Genomic DNA, 27,928 nt, shown 5'->3' with positions numbered 1-27,928 from the left:
TTTGGCCTGGAATGCAGTGAGACCTTTCAATCTAAATACACAGATTTTCGTTTTGTTCAGGAAAGATTTCATTTTTATAGTCTAATGATATTTTTCTTAATATACTCCTTCCATCAGGAAAGCAAATGTCAGTAATGTTAGCTAATGTTCTGTCTTCCAAATCCATTATCTTTCCCCTATTTTCATCTCCTGTTTCTTTTGAAAGAATGATAGGAAGAAAATCTCGTTTGTCCTTCACACTGATATATATATATTTTTTTGGCCACATCCCGCAGCATGCGGGATTACTTCCCTGACCAGGGATCGAACCCATGCCCCCTGAAGTGGAAGCGCGGAGTCTTAACCACTGGACCGCCAGGGAAGTCCCACACTGAGTTTTTTATAAGCATCTGTATTATTCTATTCTACTTCCAATGTGGATTTTAATCTGCTATTGTGTTTTTAGCTTCCTTGAAATCCTTCTTTCTAGTTTATCTTCTTTTTCATTTTATTCCGTTGCCTTTTTCTCTTAATCCATTCCCATTTTAAGATAACATACTATTGCTGCATAGAAGCAATTCTTCTGTTCCTTCAATTATGACAAAGAGAATCCTAAAATTTTCTTGTTTCTTGCAGTAGACTACTTTCAACTGTTCTGGAAGTTGTTCATTTTCCTTCATTCAGTCACATTTTTTTTTTTTTAATGCCGCATTTGTTTTCTCTATACTCATCCTTAAATGGTCCTTTCTCCTCAAACCCAGTATTTGCCTTTCATTTTGCTATCTGTCCACTTGAGTGTTTGTCAAATCCCTTTTTTGGATGCACAGGTTGAGGGTAAGAAGATGTACATATTTCCATGTCCAGTTTCTAGTTTAACACTTTTCTATTGAAGTGGCATCCTTTTCCTTTCTATTGTCTGGTTTTCTGGATCTCTGATCCAACACCATACATGAAAAAAATCACAATATTTGCATTTTCTGCTACTTGCTTATTTATTGTTTTTGTCCTCACCTAAAGGGCATTTTTCTCAGAATGCACTATGCCTCCAACAGATCCTCTCTGCTTGCTGCTCACATTTTAGCCCTAGAACTTGGAGCTGGACTGAATGAAGAGGAGGTGGGTGGGGAGATGGGAGAGAGGATGGGCTAGAGAAGCTTTTCACTTTATAGTGTGGCATCTGGTTAAGAGAAAGGATAAGCCAGTTATTTTTCTGGCACCAGAGCTCTGAGTAAGGAGACTGACATGGTTAATGAGAACAAGTATTAAATATCTTTCAGATTTTCTATTTCACAGAACCTGTTTCATGAAGCAAAGCGAAAGAAAACAGTGAGCTACAACCTGAAAGGTTTTGTCTCACTTTACTTCCAAATGCCTTGTAAATTGTATTGATTCCTTCTAGATTCTAGAATTGAGAGGTGGCCTTCTTCTGGGTCTATATGAGTGTTTTTCTTGGAAGGCAGGAAGTCAATGGGGCCTTCTGCCAGACAGCGCCATTAATTAATTTTTTAAAATCCAAATCTTCCAGCTATGGTATGGAGGAAAGATTCTGGATTAATTTTCTACTCCTGTATCTACTACTTATTGTCTTGCTGACCTTGGATGGGCCCTTTAATATCTCTGGGCTTCGATTTTCTTATTGGTAAAATGGGGGATTTTGATTAGGCTGTCTCAGAGTTACCTATAACCTTTTATTTTTTTAAGCCTCAAAACAAAAGAATCCCCATGCCCTGATAAAGGAAAGAATAGAAAACAAATGACTAAATAAGTATATTTTGCTATGAGGTTGCTTTAGCCTAAAGATTATAAAAATCCTCTGACATCAAAATTAAAAAGTGAAAGCAAAAACCCTGAGCATGTAATTGTGATGTAGGCTAGGAAGTCCTTTACATTTTAAGCAATGATACCCATTCAAAACAGGTGCAGTTTGTAAACGACTTGACTTTTATTAGAATAAACTGGCATGAACATCTGCCCTTTAAGGTAGACAACAGATAATATGAGTTATTTATTGGATAAACACAGAAGGTTCTCAGTAGGCAGAAAATGTTATACTTATTCATAGAAAACCACCAGGCTTTCCAGGAACTATTGAATTATACCAATATATTGAATTAGTAAGAGAGTACATATAAGGTATGACACAGTATGGTTTGAGAAATGAAATATTTCCCAAACAAATAGAAACTGTTTAATTTTTTAAAAGCTCTGTGATAAATGGACCTCTCTGGGCCTGAAGAAGGCAGTTTAGTTTAATGCATTGAGCACTGTATTTGGAGTCAGAAGACCTGGGTTCAAACTTAGGTTCTCCAACTTATTAGCTCTGTGAGACTTTGGGAAATTTACTTAACTTCTCTGAGCCTTGGTTTCTCAGTAAGTAAAATGGGAATAATTAGACCTACCTTGCAGAGCTGTTGTGAGAATTAAATGAGAATACGAGGAAGCTGTACGAAAGCACTTACCACAGTTAGTGTTAGTCAAATCTGAATCTTCCAGAAACTTATTTGAACAAATCAGTAAAAATAACTACAGTTAAATGTAAATTAATTAAATCAGTTATTCTGACCATAAAATATTTAGGAGCCCATTCTCAGTGGGGGAGAGGGATCTATCTAATTGCTTTTAATAGTAATGGAAGCAATATGCATCTACATATAATCCAGTGATTTTTCTTTTTGGTCTTAATAAGTATTTCCTGAAATTATTAATTTCCATATGAACTGCATTAGATAAACAATAAAGCACTTTAATTGAGCATAAAAATCTGATTCTGATCAACAGTTAAAACACAGGGAACCTCTCTGGATTTCTTGGGCTATAAAAAACTAGAAGTACTCAAAATAGGCAAACTTTGCCAGAAGGATGGGCAGCCTCCCTCAAAGGAGTTTTGGGAAATCCTATGATGTCAGGATACATGGATACAGAACACATAGGAACTTCCAGAGATAAGCTAGTTTTTCATTCCCCACAGCCTCCTCTTCTCTCAGAAAGGGAGTTCAGCCTTAGGTCATCACCAACCTCTCCCTTCACTCCTGTTTTTGCTTAGGTGATAATTTATATGGAAAAACACAACAAAGATTTTTACCTAAGAACTTTGCCTAAACAACTGAATGTTTTTCTCCTAAAACAGAGCATTAAAAATTCACCCCAAAAGTAAAAGCATTTAAAGGTATACGTGAACTTGAAACTTTTAATGCATTCTTCGGTACAGGGCTGTTTGTTAACAGTTTCTCAATATGTATGGGTCCTAACTTAGACTAAATTGGAGCGCCTGAGGGAAAATGAGGTAACTCTTCTTTGAGATCTTCATCGTTTGCATTTCTTGCTGCCTAAAGTTAACTGGTTACTGGCTCAAGAACCCACTGTTAGCAATCCAGATTTCAACAAAAGCAACAAAGTGATGCTTGTTTGATGAGTAATATTTAAACATAAATATTTGTTTATTTAAATGGTAACAATGTGGTTAGTGTTAGCCTAACCTGAGAAAAATAACATTCTGCTGCCTATAGAGATAGCAAAGTAATTTAAAGAGCTGTCAAACTTAAAATTTCAAGAAAATTGTTATTCCTAAAGCAAGCGTTCCAATATAGCGAGAAGCACTCACTTAGGAGATTCAGTATATGATCTTGAGGAATTAGGAATTTTGCCTCCTAGTTTTGCCACTTCCTAACTACATGGCCTTGAGGAACTGCAGAAATGTAACATTATTCACTTTGGAGATGATCTTTTCCGATGATCTCTTGTCACAGCTGAGGAAAGTGAGACCAGCATTTACCAAGTGAGTAGAGAAGGCGCTGCCAGCCTGGTAATCTTCCTTCTATAGCCAGAGGCTTCCGCTTCTACAGGAGGATTATTTTGTCTAGATCTTCTCCACAGCTGTCTATGAACATGCTGATAGGGTGGGTATAGTGCGATGCTTTTAATGAGGTTGAATTAAAATAAAAATCAGAGTAACAGAGTTTCACATTTCTATAAACATTTATCAGTCAGGGCAGATTAATACAGCATATAATCCAAGGAAAGCTGGGAAATGCCACATGACCGAGGAGACCGTTTCTTTCACAACTTTGGTTAGGTTTTCCCATAATACTTCCCTTTGCAAACACACTAAACCATGGGAAAACTTTCTCCTAACGCCTCTCAGGGCTTCTCTATACTTTAATTGTTTTTGCTTATATCTGAGGTATCAGGGCTTGGAGGTGCTGGAGGTAGAATTTATGGGTATAAATGTGACCACATTATCAGGTTTGCTTTCCTCTTCAAGTTTAACAGTTTAAAGGAGAGAGAATCTCCATAATGGAAGGAATAAGTGGTATAGTGCAGATTAGGTGAATAATATTATTACTCTTACCAAAGGTTGTAACTAAAATAACTAAGATTTATTGCATAAATAATACTATGTGCCTGGTGCTGTGCTAAAGCCTTTATACTTCATTGAATCATACCCTTCAAGCTGATGCCCCCATCATCTCTGCTGGAATAAACTTCCAAGGGGAGACTGGCTAAATTCTGGGGAGGAGGTACCAGGCGAGCGGGGCTTCCTTTAGAGCAGGTGCAGAAGGTGCTGGGGGCAAGAGCTCATCCAAAGGACTCCCTGGGTCGTCCCATAACACCTACAGCACCACCATTCCTGAGGCAGAGCCACGGCCACTTGAGCCTCGGTGAATGTGCAAGTTCCCGGTATTCATTCCCACTTTTGAATACAAAAAACACTAAAGGTAAGTAGAGAAAAAACTCTTAACCTCCCTCTTTATTCTCTTGGGAATCTCCCTTCTCCTGGCTTAGGCCAAGAGTAGAAAACCCTGCAGTCCCCAGAGGGTATGGTTTACAGCTGGCCGAAAAGACAGAACAACTGCCTTAGCTCTGAAGCCCAACAAGAACTAGGTACTCTGCCCCCCTTCAGATCCTCTGAGCATGGACACAGCCATATAGATGGATAGGTGCTTCACCATATTAGCAGGTTTACTAGGTGTTATCACATATAAACTTAAAGTGTGTGCACATCCACACATACACATCTACACACAAATATATAACAAAGTACCTATACAGTGGGTGGCACGGGAGGCATGCAACGAATGGCATTTAGGATGCTGAGATACGATTCTTTCCTTCCATCAGGTATCACTGGAGATTCTACCTCCTGGCTTTGATTATAATCATTCACTTCAGAACTCTGAGGGTTGAAAGTCCATCAAATAGGTGATAAGCGACAAACCTGAGGCAGAGATTGTTATTCAGCTGATAAAAAGCCACTATCAACAGAAAGATTACAGCCTCTGGATCAGTTATTGCTACTTTTGGAAATGTTAAAATCTGAAAAGATCCCAGTGATATCTAACGGCAATTTCTTCTTGAATCGATTTAAAATAAAAATGGAGGTTTTATTAATTAAGCTGCAGGCCCTGCCCAGTAGTTCACATAGGTTATATTTCTGTTTAAGTGCAGTACTGACAAGAAAAACAACCATGTGCTTTCCTCAAACAGGATTTCCTTTGGGTGTTCACCCACTAAAGGAAACTGTACCTCGTGTTTTGTGTCTCTTTTAATCGAAACCTTAAAATCCCTATAGGAAACTACAACAGAACACTGTCAATATCAAGTCATAACGCTGCTTATTAAATATTACCTGTTATTTATATACAGATGGAGACATGCCAAAGTTAATCTATGTTCAGGAAAGATCAACTAGTAAATGAAATAAATGTGCAGGAACTAAAAAGGGAACAACATTAAACCTTAAGGCAGCATTGGTTGAGTCTTCTCTGGTAAAGGAAGTATTATATATTTCAATGACCAGTGAATGATTTTTTAAAACAATTAAAATAAATACTAAAATAATGTTTTGAAAAAGAAATAGGGCTGATTTTAGGACTCCTACAAAATGAATGTATACTAGACTTTCAACTGTGGACTGGAAAACATACACAGGAACAAAATGGTATGAAGTTGTAGCAGTCTTTCCTCAAATACAAAATAAAGATTCCCTAGAAATTATCATTATTATTAATCAGTCCTCTTTGGGCTCCTTTTTCACTTATTCAGAGCAGTTATTATAACATTCTGTTAATGTTTGAATGACAAGTGGTCAGGTTTAATCTCACCTGAGTGAAATGATTTCAAACTGCACTGATAACCTATCATCATGGTCTGATTTTTCAACTCTGTGCTTGTTGCTGGGTTTGCTTACCTGGTAGGTTGCCTACATCCTCGTGTCCCAAGCATTGGTGCCAACCTAAAATGATGAGATCTCTTGTGGCTGAAAGAGTCATACTTTGACAAAAATATTTCAAAACTCTATAATAAACATGTTTTGGAATTTGTTTTCTTTGCAGCTTGTTCTGTTGGATTCTCCTGGTTACGCCTGAAAATTACTCTCAGTTGTTTTACAGTCCAGGGCTATATGCTGGAACAACTGTATGACACAAGGAACAGATGAAAAAAAAAAACGTTGAAAAAATGTTCAAACGAAAATAGCTTTCACGTGACGCTGAGAAAGAAAACGTAGGCACTTCTGCTTCAGGAGGTTTTTCACGTTTTGATCGCAGACCGCTTTTCCAAGACACTTTCTCTACTACTAGAAATTCCCTCGTGGTACAAACCACCCAGTTCATTGGAAACCTTGTTCTCACAAGCACCGTTTGGTGCATTAATCTTTTCTCATAAAACTGTCTCCACTGATGCAGAGGTCAAGTCCTCCCAGGGCTGAGAGCAGTCCCCACTTTCCTACCAGCATGACTGAGCGTAGCTCCACGACCTTCCATCAACCAAGGCTGCTTGCTCTGCAGGACCAAGTTATCCATCAACAAAACATAAGGAGGAGTGCCAGGTGCCATTTTTCTCCTGGAAATAGTTAACATGTCTGCCTCTCCCTTCCTAGTTCCTCACTGTGAGTGTAATTCCACAACGTGTTTATAACATTCTAAAGCTACTAGGCTACTGGGATTTTTTTTTTAATGACTACTTAAACGGTTTTCTTCCCCACTCCCTTTTATTTTTTTTGAGAAAATCTGTGCTAAAAAGGCACTAGATAAAATGAACTTCCTCACTCTTGTGTATGTAGTAATTTATACAGTGCATTAGACTCTATAATTTAACAAAGGTGACACACATCTGGATAAAACATCCTAAATATTCATCTACTTTCAGTTAAAAAAACAAACGCTAAGTCAAAGAAATAGGAAGTCCCACTGACAGGGACCAGCCTGACCATGAAATCACGATCATCCCTGCCACCTCAGAACTCTGGTCTTGGCTGCGGGGGGAGCGCCCGCCTGCCAGGGTGTGTTGGGTGGTGGCTGGGACCCAGGGGAGACTCACTGGCAGCAGCTGTGGGAGCCAAGCCTCCTGGAGACCTGAGTAAATGAGACGAAGGTGAAGTTCTCACAGTTTTCCAGCTTGACCTTCTTGGCTAAGTTTGGGACAATTCCCCGAAGAGACCTCAGTCCCATCCTCTGTTCCTCGTACCACACGCTGCCCATGTCTGTGGCCTCCTTCCTGGCGGTAAGGTAGAAAGGGGACTTGGCCTCCATCTGGGTGGGTGGTCGGTGGATGTACATGTACTTGTAGAGGAGGCAGTAAGGGCACTGTTTGTGTCCCCTGGAATGCTCGTGGTAGATCTTCCCGTGGCACACTCGAGTGGAGCCACTCCGACTCTCCCGCTTGACACTGTCTGTCCGGGCAAAATAGGGCTGGTTCTGTGGGTCTTTGAGCAGCTCGATGTCACCGTACATCAGATCAGCGTGCTCCTGCAGCGTCCGCATATTCAGGTATTGGCTGTTGTACTTGACCACGGTGGACAGAAGGGTGATGGGGCTGTCATCCCCCAGACACCCTGCCTGCCACATCTCCTCCTCATCAGAGAGGGAGAAGTAGACGATGTTGCGAGAACGGGCACCTGACATCCCTGCCTTACTCAGCACCCACAGCTTCTCCTTGAGCTTCTTGGTGGAGGAGCTGAAGGTGCTGCTGGTGATGGAGAAGCCCACGCCCGCATTCTTCAGGATGCGGTCCAGGCCTCGGCGGATGGCGTGCAGCGACGTGGCCAGGAAGTCTGAGCCGTCGCTCTTCTTAACGGTGACATAAAAGTTCTCGAGCAGCTCGTTCAGCTTCACTGCAGGGATCTCAAATGAGACAAACACTGAGGTTACACATTTGCGGACACCCAAGTAGCCAGACCCCTCCTTCCTTCTCCTGATCCTCACTAGGGGCTGTATTTTGGATAGCCCTCAGAGGGCTGCCTTCTTAGCATGATATAGTGGAAAAAACAGTGAATTTCACTCTGGAAGATCTAGGTTCCACACTGGGCTCCACTTAGTCCCTTTAAACCTCAGTGTTCTAAGCAAACAGGACGGGAGATAATAATCATACCTTCTCAAAGAATTATTGTAATGCTTAAATAAAGTAGTGGATGTGAAAGGGTTTGTAAATAGTAACACACATACACACAACATATATATATGTGTGTGTGTATATATATATATATATATATATATATATATATATATATGTAATTATTTTTATTATTGGCCTTGTAACTTTCGCTGTTCCTCTCTGGAAAGCCCTTTCGTCTCTTTTCTAGCAAATCATTTCCTTCCCTCCCCTTCAATAAAATTCAGCCATCCTCTTTGAAGAATTCCTGAACTAAACTTATCGAACTCTGAATCATTCCGACATTGATTTCCCTGATCTCTGCATGTACTTGGTGCTGAAGGGAAAGACGATTCACATGTCCATTTTGCACAGCAAGTTAATGCCCCTTGATTCTTCACTTGAATTTATCTGAGTAAGTCTGGAAATATTTCTGACTTAACCATCGATAGGGCTTCAATGTCAATATTTGTTCAAAAGATATGAAAGACTTAATGATTATACTGACAATTAGAGAGTACTCCTTACTTAGGCATGGCAGGAGGAGGAAGGTTGGTGGGTAAGAAAGCTTTACTTTCAAGAGAGAGCCATAAAGATAAAACCAGACCTTACTCATAGTCAGTTTAGGTTGAGTACACATTCTAGGACAAAAGATAGTCTCAATAAGAAATGTTTTAAAAGTAGAAACTGTACAGGTAACACTCATTCTTCTAATAGCCCTTGGGTCAAAGAGGAAAATAAAAACTGAATTATAGATTAAAAATGAGGCAAACTGAAAACATTACATATCAAAATGTATGAGGTGTTGCCAAATATACTCCAATAACACCACAGTCTTAAATGCCTTTGTTAGAAACTTTATTAAAAATAAGTGAACACTATTCAACACAAAAGACTAGAAAAAGTAAATCAAATTCAAAAATAGAGTCCATCAATAAAAATAAAACAAATTAATGAGCTAGAAAAGATATTAATTGGTATAGATAAAAAATGAAAGTATGTAATCTTTGAAAAGACTTATAAAGTTGACAAACTTCTAGCAAATATGGCAGAAAGAAAGAGAGAGAAAGAAGAGGAAAGGAAATATACATATAAACAATATTAGGAATGAGAAAGACCATAACTACAGAAAATGAATAAAGAATATGAAAGAATATCATAAACTTTATGCATATTAATTTGAAAATATAAATAACCTGAACAATTTTCTAGCAAAATATAAATTACCAAAGTTGGTTCAATAAGAGGTAAGAGATCTCAAGAGCCCCAAACAAGAGAAGAGAATGAAATGACTGTCAAAGATGTATGTCACTCATAAAGAGATGGCGTTATGGAGTTGATTCAGCTTTTCTTTTGTATGTAAACAGTTTTGGTGCACAGGAAAAATAAGCGTTCTTCATTTTTTTTCTAATCCAAATATGACAGATATTATACCAAAGACGCAAGAGGGAGGAGATATGGGGATATATGTATATGTATAACTGATTCACTTTGTTATAAAGCAGAAACTAACACACCATCACAAAGCAATTATACTCCAATAAAGATGTTAAAAAAAAGTATATGAATATAAATGTAAACTCCCCTAAGTAAAGTACTAGTGATTTCCATTTTGCCCAGCACCAATGTAAAACAAAATGTACACACGTTAGAACCATGCAAGCAAAGGCATGGCTCTGATATGCACAAGTAGCAGTTAACATGGTACCAGCAAAATGAGGGCTGCCTATATTATCAAATTCAGGACTGCAGGAAAGCAATCTACATTGAGACCAGTAGGGATTATCAGAGTGTAAGGATGATTCAATAGTAATAAATACTTCAATATAATTGACTTATTTATATATTAAGGAGAAATAATATGAAGTTGATAATTACTGAAAAATTATTTGAAAGAATATGCTATCCACTTCAAATTTTCAAAAGACAAATTAAATTTAGACTGGAAGAAAAAATATCCTCTTACTATAACGAAGATTATTTTACAGACATGAACTATAAAACTTACACTCAAGATGAATCAAAACTACCATGAGGTATCACCTCACACCAGTCAGAATGACCATCATCAAAAAATCTACAAACAATAAATGCTGGAGAGGGTGTGGAGAAAAGGGAACCCTCTTGCACTGTTGGTGGGAATGTAAATTGATACAGCCACTATGGAGAACAGTATGGAGGTTCCTTAAAAAACTACAAATAGAACTACCATATGACCCAGCAATCCCACTACTGGGCATATACCCTGAGAAAACCATAATTCAAAAAGAGTCATGTACCAAAATATTCATTGCAGCTCTATTTACAATAGCCAAGACATGGAAGCAACCTAAGTGTCCATCAACAGATGAATGGATAAAGAAGATGTGGCACATATATACAATGGAATATTACTCAGCCATAAAAAGAAACGAAATTGAGTTATTTATAGTGAGGCGGATGGACCTAGAGTCTGTCATACAGAGTGAAGTAAGTCAGAAAGAGAAAAACAAATACCATATGCTAACACATATATATGGAATCTAAAAAAAAAAAATGGTTCTGAAGAACCTAGGGGCAGGATGGGAATAAAGATGCAGATGTAGAGAATGGACTTGAGGACATGGGGAAGGGGAAGGGTAAGCTGGGACAAAGTGAGAGAGTGGCATGGACATATATACACTACCAAATATAAAATAGATAGCTAGTGGGAAGCAGCCGCATAGCACAGGGAGATCAGCTTGGTGCTTTGTGTCCACCTAGAATGGTGGGATAGGGAGGGTGGGAGGGAAACACAAGAGGGAGGAGATATAGGGATATATGTATATGTATAGCTGATTCACTTTGTTATAAAGCAGAAACTAACACACCATTGTAAAGCAATTATACTCCAATAAAGATGTTAAAAAAATTACACCAAGATGAAAACATTAGAATCTTTTTCATGAAGTCAGGAATAGGATGAGAATGATGAATATCATTGCTATTATACAACAATGCTCTGAAGATTCTGGCCAACCAAGTAAGACAAGAAAAAGAAATTACACACACACACACACGTATGTATGTATATATGCATATAGGAAAGGAAAAAGACAAAACATAATTGTTTTCTGATAATCTAATTGTTGGTCCAGGAAACTCCAAGAGATTCAGTCGAAAAGCCATCAGAACTAATAGGGTAGCTGCATACAAAATATAAAAAGCAATAGTTTTCTTACATACCAGTAAAACCAGTTAAAATAACTTCCCAATAACCATGACACCCAAAACTCATCTGGTTTCAGATTTTTACGCTGTCACTTGCAACTCCCTACTTGCAGGTGTTAACTTCTCTTTGTATTAGCTGGGACTTGTGGGGTTGCAAGAGAGAGACCAAACTTGAAAAAGCCTTGGCAAAGAGGGATATCAGAAATAGTGGATTTCGAGGTCATCAGGGCTCCACCTCTCACCTCTGCTTCTCTCTACAGAGCTGCTTTCTTTATGTAGCCGCTTAGCACTCCCCAAGGGTTATATCTTACAGCTTCAGGTACTGGCAAGCGTCCAACTCTCATTTTCAGTAGAAAAAAAGTCTGAAGGAAGGATTCTGATTGGCCCACTCCTGATCCAAACAACCGACCAAAAGGTGGACCACTGTACTAACATAATGGCTTCTGCAGTATAACCATGGGGATTGTAGGAGAAGAATGGTTCCTTAAATAAGGGGTGCTGAGCAGAAAATCGTACTACCTTAGTGTTTAAAAACAAAACAAAACAAAACAAAAAAAACAAAACAACTAACCTCTGATAGCTTCCTTTTGCCTTTCAGATAAATTCCAAACTGTTTACCTTGTATGCAGGCCTTTACAATCTGCCTCCACCCTATGGTAGATTGTTTGCAAAGACAGCCACAACCATCTCTCCCCTCCCTGTTCTTACACCCCTTTGCAATGTGACTCTGCTGCTCCTCCCATCAGGAAGTAGAATCTATTTTCCCACCCTTGGAATCCCGGCTGGCCATGAATCAATTTGGCCAATAGAATGTGGTAGAAATAACAATGTGTGAATTCCAAACCTAGGCTTCAAGGGGTTCTGCTTTCATCTTACAGGTTCTTACAGGTTTGCCTCCATTGTCGTAGTACCTGATGTTGCCATGTAAGGAAGCCCAGTTAGACCTCAGGAACGTGTGACTCAGAGACAAGCTGCCTCCCATCTAATATACAGATGACTGTACCCACATGAGTATCCCAAGTAAGACCAGTAGAAGAAGAACCACTTCTAGCTGAGAAAACCCCATGTCATCATGAGCAAATAAAATGAATGTTCTGTTAAGCCACTAAGTTTTGGGGCGGTTTGTTATGCAGCAACAGATAACTGATACACACCCTATTTCTCTAGCTTAATCTTTTGTTCTCTTCATACTCTGTTTTCCAGCTTCACTGAACTTTGTGACATTCGTAGAAACCACAGGGCTCTTTCATGCTTCCAAGTCTTTGCATATACTCTTTCCTCTGCCTAGAATGTTTTTTCTTCTAACCTTCTCTATTTGGAAAACCTCTATTCCTTGTTTCAGATCTAGCTCAAATTCTGCTGTCTATATAAAAGGCTTCTCCAGCTTCCCTAAGCAAAGTTACTCTCTCACCTGGGATCCCAAGGCACTTAATTTAAATTTTATTATGACCCTCTCCATATTGCACAGCCTTTTATCTATTTATATGTCTGTCTCTCAAAGTGGACTGAAAGCTTCCTGAATGCAAGAATGACATCTCATACATGACTGGTTCTTCATGCTGAAGACCCTACCAGAAGGCCTGAAATGTATCATAGATACCCAATGAACTGATAAACATGGGTTAAAGCAATGAATTAACCCTGGAGTCAGGAGAACCAAGCTGACTTAGGGTGCAGAACCCTAAGAATCAAGGAGAACCCTTGATTATACCACAAGTTTCAAAGAAAAATCACAGCAAAAGCAATTCCTGAAGAAACGTCAAGTCACAAAATGTATATTCTTTATACACAAGAAACTGTTCATTCTGGCCCATGTTGCCTGCCTCCTTAGTTTTCTCAGACTGAGTTTTGGTTGATAATTATTCCTCGAGGTCTTAAATTGTTATGAAGACATTGCAGGAAAGTATTTTCCTTCATGAGCCACTCTGAACATCAAATTCACCATGGATTAAAATTTGGGCTTTTTTTTTTTTTTTTTTAATTGGCTGCACCGGGTCTTAGTTGTAGCACACAGGATATTTAGTTGCAGCATGCATGTGGGATCTAGTTCCCTGACCAGGGATCGAAGCTGGGCCCCCTGCATTGGGAGCACAGAGTCTTAACCGCTGGACCACCAGGGAAGTCCCCAAACTGGGCTTTCTTGATATGAAAATGACCAAAGAGAATTAAGAGGTTGTCATGGGGCAGATGACTCCAGGTGGGAAAGAGCAGTATAAGAAGACTGACTTGCTTGGCAAATCCCAAAGTTCTGGAACTATGTAGTAATCCTTGGAAATTGAAAGGATTAGACAAGTAAAACCAAGAGTTACTTTGGGGAATGCCTCAAACTCCCCTTTGTGATAATCTTGACTAGGGGATGAAGAAAGTGGAGAAAATGCTTGTGAACTACAAGTACTCTAATAGGAAAAAAAAATGAATCTTGACGTAACCATTGCTGACAACAAAAACGACTTCATTTTTGCAGTTACTAAATTTCACTTTATTGAGAAAGACAGGTATTGAACTTCAAGATGCTGTATTTTCTGAGTGAGGCTAAGGAATATGTAAATCAATGAGACAGCAACTTTGAGGGAGATGTATCAGTGAGGATTAGGTCACACTTATGAAGAAAAAAATACCATGTGGAACACACATAGTAGATCACAGAGTGATGAGAGTGTGAGACTGGCAGGGTACACTCTGCTAATTTAGATGACATTTTGAAGTCTGATTTGACTCTTTGCTTTCCTCCTTGAAAAAATAACTAAATTTGAGGTTTACCAGCTGCCAAATAATGATAAACAGCTGTAACCTAGCTTGTTTGCTGCTAGCTATACTATCTTTAAAGACACACTTAGACTAAAGATACCTTGCACTGAGACCAAAAAATGAGATTAAGACTATGGTCCTTGATGCCACAATTCCTTCTTTTAACAAAAATACTGGCTAATGCTCTAAGAGACTGGCCTCTTTCTTAAGAATTTAATCATTAAAAATATTTAAGTGGCCCATGTGAGACAGAGGATTGAAATATATCTTCTTCCTCATCCATTATTCCTCCAAACAACACAGGTGAAACTAGAAGTGATGATAAGGCACACCCAACTGGACAATCAAGACATTTCCACCACCTGAGATGTATATGTTACCTATGCCATGAAGGTTATGGGGAAATGGGGCTCTTTTCATGGATTCCTGCAAGGAAATGTAAAGTTTCCCAGTAACGGACAACTGTCTTCATAGTGACTTCACAAAGTCTGGAAGACAAGATCCTCTGACCTTGAAAAGGTTAAGGTTAGGGACTGAAGACATGGTGATGAGGGTCTATGAGAATAGATGAATTTTAAAATTATTATTAATAAAGGTGAAATTGTGACATTTTAATAGATTTATTTGCTTTTTTATTGTGGTAAAATATACATAATATAAAATTTACCATCTTAACCGTTTATAAGTGTACCACCCAGTGTCATTAAGTACATTCACAATGTCGTGCAACCATCATCACTACTCATTTCCAGAACTTTTTCATCATTCCAAACAGAAACTGTACTCAGTATACAATAGCTACATTTCTTCCCCCTGCCAGCCCCTGGTAACCTCTATTATATGTTCTGTCTCTAAGAACTTGCCTATTCTAGGTACCTTACATAAATGGAATCACACATATTTGCTCTTTTGTGTCTGACTTATTTTACTTAGTATAACACTTTCAAGGTTCAGCCATACTGTAAGCGTGTATCAGTACTTCTTTTCTTTTCATTGACAAATAATATTCCATTGTATGGATATACCACATTTTGTTTATCCATTCATCTGCTGATGGACATTTGGGTTGTTTGTACATTTTGGCTATGGTGAATAATGCTACAACAAATATTTGTGTACAGGTTTTTGTATAGATATATGTCTTAAATTTTCTTGAGTATATGCCTATGAATGGAATTGCTGGGTGAGAGTAACCCTATGTTTAACTTTTGGGGAACTGCCAGACTTTCCAAAGCAGTTGCATCATTTTGCATTCCCACCAGAAATGTATGAGGGTTCCAATTTCTCCACATCCTCATCAACGCTTGTTATTATCTGTTTTTCTTTTTTTTAATCCTAGTCTTCCTACTGAATGTGAAGTAGAATCTCATGTGATTTTGTCTTGCATTTCCCTGCGGTCTAATGAGCATCTTTTCACGTGTTTATTTTCGTCATAATAATGGCTTAATGTCCTTGTCTGCTAATTCTAAAATCTGTGTCAGTTCTGGGTTGGTTTTGATTGATTCATTCTTTAAGTGATACGTTGATATTTTCTTGCTCCTTTGCATGTCTGAAAATTTTTGTTTAGTTGCCAGAGATTGTGACTTTTATTTCTTGGGTTCTGGATATTCTTATATTCCTATAAATATTCTTAAGGTTTGTTCTGGGACATAGTTAAGTTACTTGAAAACTGTTTGACCCTTCTGGGTCTTGCTTTTTCTTAATTAAAAAAATATTGAGATATAATTACCATATGACACTATATCAATTTCAGGTGTATAACATAATATTTTGATATTTGTATATATTGCAAAATGATTACCACAATAAATCTAGTCAACACCCATCACCACACGTAGTTAAAATTTTTTTTCTTGTAACGAGAGCTTTTAAGATCTACTCTCTTAGCAACTTTCAGATACACAGTGCCGTGTTATTAACTACACTCATCATGCTGCACATTACATCCCCAGGCCCTCTGACCACCTTCACCCATTTCAACACTGCTCATTCCCAGCCTCTAGTGACCACCAATCTGTTCTTTGTAGCTAGGAGGATTTTTGTTCTCTGTTTTTAGATTCCACATATTAGTGAGATCATATGGTAATTGTCTTTCTCTGTCTGACTTATTTCATTTAGTATAATGCCCTCAAGGTCCATCCATGTTGTTGCAAATAGCAAGATTTTCTTCCTTTTTATGGCTGAATAATATTCCATTGTATCTATACACCACATATTCTTTATCCATTCATCCATCTATGGATACTTAGGTTGCTTCTATGTCTTGGCTATTGTAAATAATGCTGCAATGAACACAGGGGTGTATATATCCTTTTGAGTTAGTGTTTTCATTTCCTTTAGATAAAGGATCGCATGATAGTTCTATTTTTAATTTTTTGAGGAACCTCCATACTCTTTTTCTATAGTGGCTGCACCACTTTACATTTGCACCAGTAGTGCACAACAGTTCCCTTTTCTCCACATCCTTACCAACACTAGTTAACTCTTGTCTTTTGATAACAGTCATCCTAAGAGATGTGAGGTGATAGCTCCCCGAGGTTTTGATTTGCATTTCCCTGATGATTAGGTAGGGTTAGAGCAAAGCTCAGTCTGTGGCTAATTATTCTCCACATTTGATGCAAGACCTTTCTAAAGTCTCTACCCCACGAATCCTGAGGTTTTTCCAGTCTGACTGGTGGGAAGAGGTACTGTTTCCAGTTCTGTGTGAGCTCCAGGTACTATTACCTCTGATTCTTTCAGGCGTCTTTTTTTTTTTTTTTTTTTTTGGCCAGCCTCGGGCAGTTTCCTCACATGCAGATGTTGATCAGTACTCAGCTGAATATTTGAGACAGAATAGCTTCAGTTCTCTCACGTTCTCTTTCTGTGTAGCTCTCTACTTTCGAATATTCTGTTATGACAATTCTAGCCACCTGGGTCTCTCTGGACTCAGTTCCATTTCCTCAACTCAGCAAATCTGCTGGGCTCTTCCTGCATGCTCCCTCCCTGCACCACAGCCCTGTAGACTGTTTCAAGGCAGCAAGCTGGGGCACATGTAAGGCTCACCTTGTTTCCCATCTCTCAGAGATCACTGCCCTTCTTTGTGTATTATATAATACCTTGCAAAACATTAGTTATATCATTTGTCTGTTTTTTGGTTGTTTCTGGCAGGAGAGTAAATCTCCTCCAAATTGGCTGGAAGTGAAAGACTTAACTGATTTTTCTCCTGGGCATGGGTTATATGTTCCCACTTCTTCCTATGTATAGTAACTGTTGATTGTACGCTAGAAATTGTGAATTTTACATTATTAAATTCTGGATTTGTCTTATCTTTTCAATGAATGCTATAACTTCTTTCTAGTTGTTCTCATGTCCTCAGCCGCCCTGACCTCTGATTTCTGTCTCCGCTCAACTCAGCAAGATTGCCAGGCTCAGTTTGGGTTCCCCTCCCTTTAATGCAGTTTAAAAATTGTCTCCAGGCAGAAAGCCTGAGAGGTGGTCAAGCAGCCATCTTAGGGATCAAGTCCTGTGCTACCTGTTCTGTAGGAAGAGTTATTTCATTATATATTATGCCCAGTTTTCTAGTTGTTACAGCAGGAGAGCAATTCTGGACCCTTCTATTCCCTTATGGCCACAAGTGGAAATTTCAATTTATTTTCTAATCTGCTGGATCATTTTGATTAGTATGCTGTTGCTTTTTCATTTTTATAATTCTTTTCATTCTTTCAACAAACATTTCATACATCCTTAACCTATAATCTACTATATAAAGTCCCTGGTGTCTAAATCTGTTCTTTGTTGTTTCTATTCATTCTCATTCATGGTGATTTATTTCCTTAAGTGGATAGTGATTTTTTTTTTTTTTAATGAGCACACATTTAGTTGGTCTTAATCTGTGAAAAATCTGAGCACCTATATTTTGGATGTTTCCCTTCAAAGATTATTAGCATATGACTCTGCAAGGAGCCAGGGTACTGACCAAGAACTTCTTTAGACACCTTCAGGGTCTGCTCCTCAATCAAGGATTCTTCAGTTTAGCTCCCTGCCTCTTCCCTTCTTAATGATGTTATCAACATAAGCCCTTAGGAAGAGCCCTGCCTTTCATACGTGCTTACTGCTCACACTGCTCCTGTTTTGATCCTGTGGATGGCCCCCTTTCTTTCTGCAAGTACAGCAGAAAGGCCCCTCACAGTATCTAGGGCACCATGCTGCCAGAAGTAGAAACCTGGATTTCCTATTTCATCTCTTGTTGGTGCCCTAAACACATCACCCAAACCTGGAGATGTCACCTGCCCTTGCGCTTCAGTTATGACTTCTATTTGTAATATCTTTGAATCTATACTACCAGCTTTAACATTTCCCCCATGTTTTAAGTCCCACCTTCCCAAATGCTTATTTGACATATCCATCTGGTAGACATCTCTATTATCTAAACTCAACATATCCAAATCAAAATACATCCTTCTGTTCTGACTCTACATGTCCAAGAATTTTCCCTTCTATTCACAACCCTCAAACATTTCAAGTTGGAAGAGATTCTAAGGGTTCATTTTACAACTGGGGAAATTGAGGACCAAGAATACTAAATACATTTTTGCTCATCACCTCCAATTAATTGCTCTATAATATTATGTTTCTTATGTTCCTTCCTGTTCAAAAAAATTCAGTGTTTCCCTTTCACCTAACCCTTAAGACATTTGCAGATCTTATGGTCAGAGTGTTTTTATTATAACAGTCCCTTCTCTGCTGCCCCCCCCCCCCCAATAATCCTTCAAATAAAATCTCTCCTTACAAACAAACACAAAAACAAAACAAAACTTCAATGGTTTCCCAACATTCACAAGATTTCAGCTTGCCATTTAAGGGTTGTCAAAATCCAGTTCTATAGCCCACTACTCCCATATATGAAACCTCTGCTGCAGGCAAGTGGGTCTATCCCTCTAATCTTTACTCTTTACTCTAGACTCAGCCTAGAAGACCGTTGTCTTCAATTCTGTTGAAACCCTACCTCTCCCTCAAAATAGTTTAAATATCAATTCCTTTGCTAGTCTCAACAAACTGAAATTAATTTCTCCATCTGAACAGTTTTGGCATTTCTGATCTATAAATTCCGAGAACACGTATTAAATTCTGTTTTGTACTGTGGATATTTTTCTTTCTATTTCATGGTCTTTCAAAGTTTCCTCAGGCAGAAAGCACCTGTTCCGTGTTCCCCACAATACTTAGCACAGTGCCTGGCACATGGAAGCTCAGTCAAGTTGACCAAAAGGAGAAGTAAACTTAAGGGTTTCTTACCTTGGTGATGTCTGTGTGATCTTTGAGCCCATTGGTCATACACCAATATCGCCACACATTCAGGGCATACCGTGTTGCTTTGGTCGTATTTGGGCTTACTGCACTGGTACACAGATCATTCAAGTCATCATTCATATTAAATACAGGAAATTTGTTGAGCTTAGTAGAATAGGCTAGAAACAAAAACAATAAAAGGCATTAAAATAATTTGCCATTCCCTCCTTCACAGAACTGTATCTTTGGATCATGTTAAACAGGAGAAAACTCCTAAGAGATATAACATGTTAAAAAATGAAATTTCGATCCAGTATACATAAATTAGAATAAATACAGTAGGGAACAATGTTTATAGCATGAAATCGATGTAGTAACCATGCATTTAATCCCAATAATTTTGCCATATGTATTAACTGATATACTAATGCAGGCATTACAATAATAGAAGGGAAAAAATGAATGCAGAAAAACAAAGAATGTTCTATCTAAAATTTTCACTGTAAAAAAATAGCATTTATGTTAACAACAATGACAAAAGGATAGAAAGAAAGGAAGACAAGTTATATATCCTTTCTCTTTTCCTTAGCACATGAAGAGCTGTCACTTCTCTGCAACATATAGTCTCAAATATCTTATTTGTCATCCTGGACAGTGCTGAATTAAATGGTATTAGCATATTTCTTTATTTCTTTTCACAAATTGATAAAGAGAGAGAGATTTCAACCCTGACTCCACAACCCCTCAGCTAGCTTAGAGTCAGAATGGAAGGTCAAGTAGAATATTAGGGAAAGAGGGGGATGCTCCAGAGAGGCTCACATTGTCTCAGAGGAGAGCAAACAGATTTTAAACTGCAATTGTCGCTGCAGCCTGTGGATCAAAAACCACATTCACAGAAAGATAGACAAGATGAAAAGGCAGAGGGCTATGTACCAGATGAAGGAACAAGATAAAACCCCAGAAAAACAACTAAATGAAGTGGAGATAGGCAACCTTCCAGAAAAAGAATTCAGAATAATGATAGTGAAGATGATCCAGGACCTTGGAAAAAGAATGGAGGCAAAGATGGAGAAGATGCAAGAAATGTTTAACAAAGACCTAGAAGGATTAAAGAACAAACAAACAGAGATGAACAATACAATAACTGAAATGAAAACTACACTAGAAGGAGTCAATAGCAGAATAACTAAGGCAGAAGAAAGGATAAGTGACCTGGAAGACAGAAGGGTGGAATTCACTGCTGCAGAACAGAATAAAGAAAAAAGAATGAAAAGAAATGAAGACAGCCTAAGAGACCGCTGGGACAACATTAAATGCAACAATATTCGCATTATAGGGGTCCCAGAAGGAGACGAGAGAGAGAAAGGACCCGAGAAAATACTTGAAGAGATGATAGTCGAAAACTTCCCTAACATGGGAAAGAAAATAGCCACCCGAGTCCAGGAAGCACAGCGAATCCCATACAGGATAAACCCAAGGAGAAAGACGCCAAGACACATAGTAATCAAACTGGCAAAAAATAAAGACAAAGAAAAATTATTGAAAGCAGCAAGGGAAAAATGACAAATAACATACAAGGGAACTCCCATAAGGTTAACAGCTGATTTCTCAGCAGAAACTCTACAAGCCAGAAGGGAGTGGCATGATATACTTAAAGTGATGAAAGGGAAGAACCTACAACCAAGAATACTTTACCCGGCAAGGATCTCATTCAGATTCAATGGAGAAATCAAAAGCTTTACAGACAAGCAAAAGCTATGAGAATTCAGCACCACTAAACCAGCTCTACAACAAATGCTAAAGGAACTTCTCTAAGTGGGAAACACAAGAGAAGAAAAGGACCTACAAAAACAAACCCAAAACAATTAAGAAAATGGTCATAGGAACATACATATCGATAGTTACCTTAAATGTGAATGGATTAAATGCTCCAACCAAAAGACACAGGCTTGCTGAATGGATACAAAAACAAGACCCATATATATGCTGTTTAAAAGAGACCCACTTCAGACCTAGGGACACATACTGACTGAAAGTGAGGGGATGGAAAAAGATATTCCATGCCAATGGAAATAAAAAGAAAGCTAGAGTAGCAATACTCATATCAGATAAAATAGACTTTAAAATAAAGAATGTTTCAAGAGACAAGGAAGGACACTACATAATGATCAAGGGATCAATCCAAGAAGAAGATATAACAATTAGAAATATATATGCACCCAACGTAGGAGCACCTCAATACATAAGGCAACTGCTAACAGCTCTAAAAGAGGAAATTGACAGTAATACAATAATAGTGGGGGACTTTAACACCTCACTTACACCAATGGACAGATCATCCAAAATGAAAATAAATAAGGAAATGGAAGCTTTAAATGACACAATAGACCAGATAGATTTAACTGATATTTATAGGACATTCCATCCAGAAACAGCAGATCACACTTTCTTCTCAAGTGCGCATGGAACATTCTCCAGGATAGATCACTTCTTGGGTCACAAATCAAGCCACAGTAAATTTAAGAAAATTGAAATCATATCAAGCATCTATTCTGACCACAACGCTATGAGATTAGAAATGAATTCCAGGGAAGAAAATGTAAAAAACACAAACACATGGAGGTTAAACAATACATTACTAAATAGCCAAGAGATCACTAAAGAAATCAAAGAGGAAATCAAAAAACACCTAGAGGCAAATGACAATGAAAACGCGATGATCCAAAACCTATGGGATGCAGCAAAAGCAGTTCTGAGAGGGAAGTTTATAGCTATACAAGCCTACCTCAAGAAACAAGAAAAATCTCAAATAAACAATCTAATCTTACACCTAAAGGAAATAGAGGAAGAAGAACAAACAAAACCCAAAGTTAGCAGAAGGAAAGAAATCCTAAAGATCAGAGCAGAAATAAATGAAATAGAAACAAAGAAAACAATAGCAAGGATCAATAAAACTAAAAGCTGGTTCTTTGAGAAGATAAACAAAATTGATAAACCTTTTAGCCAGACTCTTCAAGAAAAAGAGGGAGAGGACTCAAATCAATAAAATTAGAAATGAAAAAGGAGAAGTTACAACAGACACCGCAGAAATACAAAGCATCCTAATAGACTACTACAAGCAACTGTATGCCAATGAAATGGACAACCTGGAAGAAATGGACAAATTCTTAGAAAGGTATAGCTTTCCAAGACTGAACCAGGAAGAAATAGAAAATATGAACAGACCAATCACAAGTAATGAAATTGAAACTGTGATTAAAAATCTTCCAACAAACAAAAGTCCAGGACCAGATGGCTTCACAGGTGAATTCTATCAAACATTTAGAGAAGAGCTAACACCCATCCATCTCAAACTCTTCTAAAAAATTGTGGAGGAAGGAACACTCCCAAACTCATTCTACGAGGCTACCATCACCCTGATACCAAAACCAGACAAAGATACTCCAAAAAAAGAAAATTACAGACCAATATCACTGATGAATATAGATGCAAAAATCCTCAACAAAATACTAGCAAACAGAATCCAACAACACATTAAAAGGATCATACACCATGATCAAGTGGGATTTATCCCAGAGATGCAAGGATTCTTCAATATACATAAATCAATCAATGTGAAAAACCCTATTAACAAATTGAAGATTAAAAACCATATGATAATCTCAATAGATGTAGAAAAAGCTTCACCGATTTATGATAAAAACTCTCCAGAAAGTGGGCAAAGAGGGAACCTACCTCAACATAATAAAGGCCATATACGACAAACCCACAGCAAATACATCATTCTCAATGGTGAAAAACTGAAAGCATTTTCTCTAAGATCAGGAACAAGACAGGGATTTCCACTCCCACCACTATTATTCAACATAGTTTTGGAAGTCCTAGCCATGGCAATCAGAGAAGAAAAAGAAATAAAAGAAATCCAATTTGGAAAAGAGGAAGTAAAACTGTCACTGTTTGCAGATGACATGATACTATACACAGAGAATCCTAAAGATGCCACCAGAAAACTACTAGAGCTAAGCAATGAATTTGGTAGAGTAGCAGGATACAAAATTAATGCATAGAAATCTCTTGCATTCCTATACACTAATGATGAAAAATTTGAGAGAGAAATTAAGGAAACATTCCCATTTACCATTGCAACAAAAAGAATAAAATACCTAGGAATAAACCTACCTAGGGAGACAAAAGACCTTTATGCAGAAAACTATAAGACACTGATGAAAGAAATTAAAGATGATACCAACAGATGGAGAGATATACCATGTTCTTGGACTGGAAGAATCAATGTTGTGAAAATGACGATACTACCAAAAGCAATCTACAGATTCAATGCAACCCCTATCATATTACCAATGGCATTTTTTACAGAACTAGAACAAAAAAATCTTAAAATTTGTTTGGAGACACAAAAGACCCCAAGTAGACAAAGCACTCTTGAGGGAAAAAAACGGAGCTGGAGGAATCAGACTCCTGGACTTCAGACTATACTACAAAGCTACAGTAATCAAGACAATATGGTACTGGCATAAAAACAGAAACATAGATCAATGGAACAAGATAGAAAGCCCAGAGATAAACCCACGCACCTATGGTCAACTCACCTATGACAAAGGAGGTAAGGATATGCAATGGAGAAAAGACAGTCTCTTCAATAAGTGGTTCTGGGAAAACTGGACAGCTACCAGTTTTCATTTTAAAAGAATGACATTAGAACACTCCCTAATACCATACACAAAAATAAACTCAAAATGGATTAGAGACCTAAATGTAAGACTGGATACTATAAAACTCTTAGAGGAAAACATAGGAAGAACACTCTTTGACATAAATCACAGCAAGATCTTTTTTGACCCACCTCCTAGAGTAATGGAAATAAAAACAAAAACAAGTGGGACCTAATGAAACTTAAAAGCTTTTGCACAGCAAAGGAAACTATAAACAAGATGAAAAGACAACCCTCAGAGTGGGAGAAAATATTTGCAAATGAATCAATGGACAAAGGATTTTTCTCCAAAATATATAAACAGCTCATGCTGCTCAGTCTCAAAAAAAAAATGCAATTCAAAAATGGAGGGAAGACCTAAATAGACATTTCTCCAAAGAAGACATACAGATGGCCAAGATACAGCCACTATGGAGAACGGTATGGAGGTTCCTTAAAAAACTAAATCTTGAATTACCATATGATCCAGCAATCCCATTACTGGGCATATACCCAGAGAAAACCATAATTGAAAAAGACACATGCACCCTAATATTCATTGCAGCACTATTTACAATAGCCAGGTCATGGAAGCAACCTAAATGCCCATCGACAGATGAACGGATAAAGAAGATGTGGTACATATATACAATGGAATATTACTCAGTGATAAAAAGGAACGAAATTGGGTCATTTGTAGAGATGTGGATGGATCTAGAGACTGTCATACAGAGTGAAGTAAGTCAGAAAGAGAAAAACAAATATTGTATGTTAACATACATATATGTGGATATATGCGCATATATGTGGAACCTAGAAAAATGGTACAGATGAACTGGTTTGCAGGGCAGAAATTGAGACACAGATGTAGAGAACAAACGTATGGACACCAAAGTGGGAAAGCGGTGCAGGGTGTGGGGTGTGTGTGATGAATTGGGAGATTGGGATTGACATGTATACACTGATGTGTATAAAATTGATGACTAATAAGGACCTGCTGTATAAAAAAATAGATAAAATAAAATTCAAAAATTAAAAAAAAAAGGGTCTCTCCCTCCTAGAAGCAGGGTTCATGCCATGCTCCCTTGCAACCCTCCCTCCTCCCCCCTCCACCTCCTTAGTATTGATGAGGTCTGGGCTACAAAAAGAAAAAAAAAATGCAATTGTCAAATTACTTCAGATGAAGACTGGTGTTCCTCAATGTGTCCACTTTAAATACTAGTCGTCAGAGTAAATCCACAACTATTAGCTGGCCATGCTTCATACTCTGTAATCCACTAACACTGGGCTTAAACTGTTGAAATTGTTGTCTTTGGATAGGAAAAAAAAAAATCAAGGTAAACCATCTCACAGTGAAAACAATGCCAACTTGTACTTTATCTAATGGTTCTGACCCTCTCTGGAAAGTTTCTGTATTCAAACCAGGCACAGAAAGGCTGAGAAATAGCAAAATGAGTTAAGGCATTACCAAGGTGATATACAAAGTGGTTTCATCTAACTCAACTCATCTTTCTCTGCTCCCACTCAGGAACTCCAAACCACCAGCCTCTTGTTGTTCTCTAGCCTCTGCCTGTGCCCAGGACACCCACATCACACCTTCCCTACACTTAGCCTGAGAAATCCTTCCATGGTCTTTGTACCAATCAAACAGTATCTTTTTTCAATTCCAATTCCAATTGCAAACTCACATCTATGTGATCTTTCCCCATACAAACCCAACTCCCTTATTCTCTCCTTCAGTATGAGCCCCAGATTTGCTTTATTATTCCTTGGAACTAATAATCTAATTGTGCCCAGAAGATCTCTTCAACTGGTTTATATGCTCCTTACGACTGTGTCTTCACCCTTTAAGTCTGCTTTGAACTGCTGAACACACAATCTGCTTTAATAAATGCTTATAGCAAGAGAGCAGTAAACAGTGCTAGAAATGCTTTCCAAAGCAACTGAGTCATGCAGGCATATTGCTCTTACCACCCTCCTAAGCTGACATAACTCACATTATTGCTGGGACTTGCTTGATATTAATGAAAGGATTCTAGTATAAAATTTACTATCATTGCCTCTAGCCCTAACTGAATGCTTACTATATGCCAAGAGTTATGTACATTATCTGTAGTGTCTAAGCAACTTTATACCTATTTTACAGGTAAGGAAACTGAACCTCACACATTTAGTAACTTCATACATCACTCATCCAATATTTACTGAGGTACTCTCTCTGTACCAGGCACTGTGCTGTCCCAAGTCATGGAGTTGGCAAGTAATAAAGCCACAGTTTGCCCCTGGGTCCTGCTGACTCTATGCCCTGGTCACTACAGCAAAGGAGTCAGGTACTATAGGGATAAAATGCTTAGTAAGGAATACAGTTTAGATATTAGCCACTTGTGCTTCTGAAAAATGTCCTTGCCTCCCAAATTTACTCAGATTAACCTTCATAAGTCTGATTTAGTTAAACAACCACTATAGCTTTTAAAAACAACAACAACAAAATGATTTATTTGCAACACAGCCTAGTCCCCATCATTTTATTTTTTTGGCTGCTGCGGGGCTTGTGGCATCTTAGTTCCCTGAGCAGGGATGGAACCTGGGCCCTCGGCAGGGAAAGCAGGAATCCTAACCACTGAACCACCAGGGAATTCCCCCCATTACTTTAATATGCAGAGGAGTAGAAAAGAGTCACACTGCAAGATAGGATGACTAAGTTTAATTATTACATTAAATAATTAAACGACCTTAACTAATATATTTTTTTTTATCACAGGACAGAGACGGTACACTGAAAATGGAAACCAATGTCCTAGTATATAGAGAAACAGGGAAAGAATGCTTGTACAGTTACATAATGGGAAAGAAATTTGTGAAAATGAAATGACATATACGATTCCTTCATGATTGTATTTAAGGATTATGTTTATTTAACCGCTTTTTAAAAATTTTGAGTAGAAGTTCTAGTGTTACAGTGCTGAGGACATTTTTAGGAGAGTATATTGATGGAGAAACAAACAAAAGTAAGAACTTATAACTGAATACAGGGAAAAGAAGGGACGACTAAAGAAGGATTTGAATTTTTTTCCTCACTAGAAAACAGGCAAACTCTGAGCTGAAAGTTAGGAAGAGCAGGCCGTGGGAGTGGGAGGGGACTATGGGATCATGGCAGTGTAACCTAAGGACAGCCAGATCTGAATGATTATCCTGCTTTCTATATGTAGCTGCCACTTACATCATTTACAGTACAGTGTGTAAAGTGAGGGAATCTGCTGTGGAAGGCTACCCTCAAGGTCAGAGAGAAAAGGGGCATTGCCTCAGGTAACTCTGGGCAGCCCCATTGGACAGAGAGGGAAAAAAGGAAAGCAGCTACAAAAAGCAAGAAATCCCCAAATGTACACCATCTCTCAGGTAGCACCTTCCCTGTGTCTAATCTGAGAGAGTTCCTGTTTTCCGTTCATATACCCTGCAGGGAAGCATATTCATGGGCTCTTCTTTGTCCACTCATTACAGCTAGGTGAAGTCTACCTGCAGAACCCTGTGCTTAACTATTACCTGCAAAAGTGAGCACTGCCCAGGTTCAAACAGGAACCTTGAATAATGTCTAAGGAAATCCCTATAAGCTATCAATAATGATAAATCTAGACTTTCATTTTAAAATGTGAACATACAAACAAGCATCACTTG

General features: G+C 38.1%; 1 protein-coding gene across 2 annotated transcripts in view; it reads right to left on the bottom strand.

Annotated features, from left to right (window-relative positions):
* Positions 1–6,973: 6,973 nt before the first annotated feature.
* Positions 6,974–27,928, bottom strand: part of KIAA1958 (KIAA1958 ortholog) — an 80,529-nt gene continuing 59,574 nt past the window's right edge. The window contains exons 2-3 of one of the 2 annotated variants that reach the window (XM_065879620.1): positions 19,555–19,727; positions 6,974–8,099 (exon numbers count right to left, since the gene is read on the bottom strand). In XM_065879620.1, the coding sequence (XP_065735692.1) occupies positions 7,293–8,099; positions 19,555–19,727 (980 nt within the window). In that variant the 3' untranslated portion in view covers positions 6,974–7,292. The remainder of the gene's footprint in view (positions 8,100–19,554; positions 19,728–27,928) is intronic. The other variant, XM_065879619.1, reaches the window with a different exon arrangement.

Source organism: Phocoena phocoena, chromosome 6, assembly GCF_963924675.1.
Source record: "Phocoena phocoena chromosome 6, mPhoPho1.1, whole genome shotgun sequence".
NCBI lineage: Eukaryota > Metazoa > Chordata > Mammalia > Artiodactyla > Phocoenidae > Phocoena > Phocoena phocoena.
The sequence above is the reverse complement of the archived record's forward strand: the minus strand, read 5'-3'. Positions and strand labels throughout refer to the sequence as shown.